We start from the raw sequence: 1605 nt of genomic DNA on the forward strand, positions 1-1605 counted from the left end.
CCCTTTTTCGGATATCTCTGTATCTGCCGATGGAGACGGCCAGACATGTTACTGATAATGGCATGATTTTAAAGTTTTATTTCACAAACGTATCCACAAGATAGGAGGCAATCAGCAAAAAAACCTTGGTGAAGGAAGCTCACACCAACACAGTCCCCTACTTGAACAGTAATATCCGTGAGTGAATATTCAACAATGTCAATCAAACCACCATCGCTGTAATAGTAGTTTGATCCGACGTAGTTCCAATCCAAGTAGAAATTTTGTATCCAGGGAGAAAACTTGTTTAGTATGGCCATGTCCATTGGAGATGTCACTGAGATATATGATGCAACCTTTGTGCCAATCGTGTATTTCTCACACAGCTTACTGGTATGAATTTTAATCATAGCTACATTCCTTGGAAAGATTACTTTGATGCATCGGTTGTCAGGAATGGCGTACCAGGTGGATGGACAACTACTGTCACAAACCACTATGAGAAGCAGCAGAACTATGAATTTTACCTTTGGAGAAAAAATGGATTGTATCTGTCATAATATCTGACGGGTCTAGGCTACTTTTAGTTCGGGTATTTTCCTTAGCTGTTTTCTTCCGGTATTTTCCTCTTACGGCTACTTTTACAATGCATGCGCGGGATGGGGGTGTGGGGGGAGACGGACTTTTTCTTAAAAAGCCTGTGTATTCCCGCAGTCGCCCCCACTGGAAATCATAAAGAAAACTGAATGCTACAAGCATTAATATGTCCATGCTACAAGACATCTATTAGATTCAATTTATGTTAGACTGTGTTGACAGGGTCTTATATCCTATTACTTTGTGGTCATTTCATCATTTATAATTTTATTTATATTTTTTAATTGAATCAAAATATTGGAGCTTATTTATTCGATTATCAAATACAAAATGTAGCCTATTGAATTTAACATTTCAGGTAACCTAATGTACTAGTGTATCATTACAACTTTTAGTGTACTTCTAAGTTTTAAATATCTACATAATGTGAAGTCTAAAAGTATTGACTTACGTTTTTCATGACGACGAGATAAAATATGAGTTTATAAAATTTCCTGACACTAAATAGTAAGTCGTTAGGATGTATTTAGTTGAAATATCACTGTGTTTAAACCGAGTTAGTTTTATAGTCGGCCACTACCTAATCATGCATAAAGTATTATAATATATATTTTGAGGGCGCCATTTCCGCTGCAAACGTGTTCTTCCGTTTATGGATAAATCGCTGCATTTCTTGAATATTATAGATTCACACAGACAATTTTTGTGTAAAATATATTATCGCTATTCTAAAGATCTACTCTACTTGGTAAACAAAAAAAAATCTAATAACGTTAAATTCAATTAATTCACATTTATTTCAACAACTGAACTCTGATTAAAGTTTCTTTCTCTGATAAAAGTAACTTTCAAAATTTTACAAATTACGTATCTATAAAAAAAGGCATCAAATAGTTTATACAATAAATATTTTAGATTAATACAGTTGAACCTCTCCGTCCTAATTCAATCACTTTATTTAATACTTCGTAAGCACCTAATTCTCGTACCTAATTTTACGTGAGGTTCAACTGTAGTATAATAATACCT

The 1605-nt window shown here is 34.0% G+C and overlaps 1 protein-coding gene across 1 annotated transcript; it reads right to left on the bottom strand.

The window, feature by feature from the left end:
• Positions 1-15: 15 nt before the first annotated feature.
• LOC117104764 lies at positions 16-1096 on the bottom strand. The gene is made up of 2 exons (XM_033245619.1): positions 1028-1096; positions 16-506 (listed from the first exon to the last, which is right to left on the bottom strand). Exons 1-2 carry the CDS (start codon positions 1034-1036, stop codon positions 69-71), a joined length of 447 nt encoding a protein of 148 aa, XP_033101510.1. The 5' UTR covers positions 1037-1096; the 3' UTR covers positions 16-68.
• Positions 1097-1605: the final 509 nt, after the last annotated feature.

Source organism: Anneissia japonica, unplaced genomic scaffold (genome assembly GCF_011630105.1).
Source record: "Anneissia japonica isolate Jap-2015-1 unplaced genomic scaffold, ASM1163010v1 scaffold66992_len1605_cov86_single, whole genome shotgun sequence".
NCBI lineage: Eukaryota > Metazoa > Echinodermata > Crinoidea > Comatulida > Comatulidae > Anneissia > Anneissia japonica.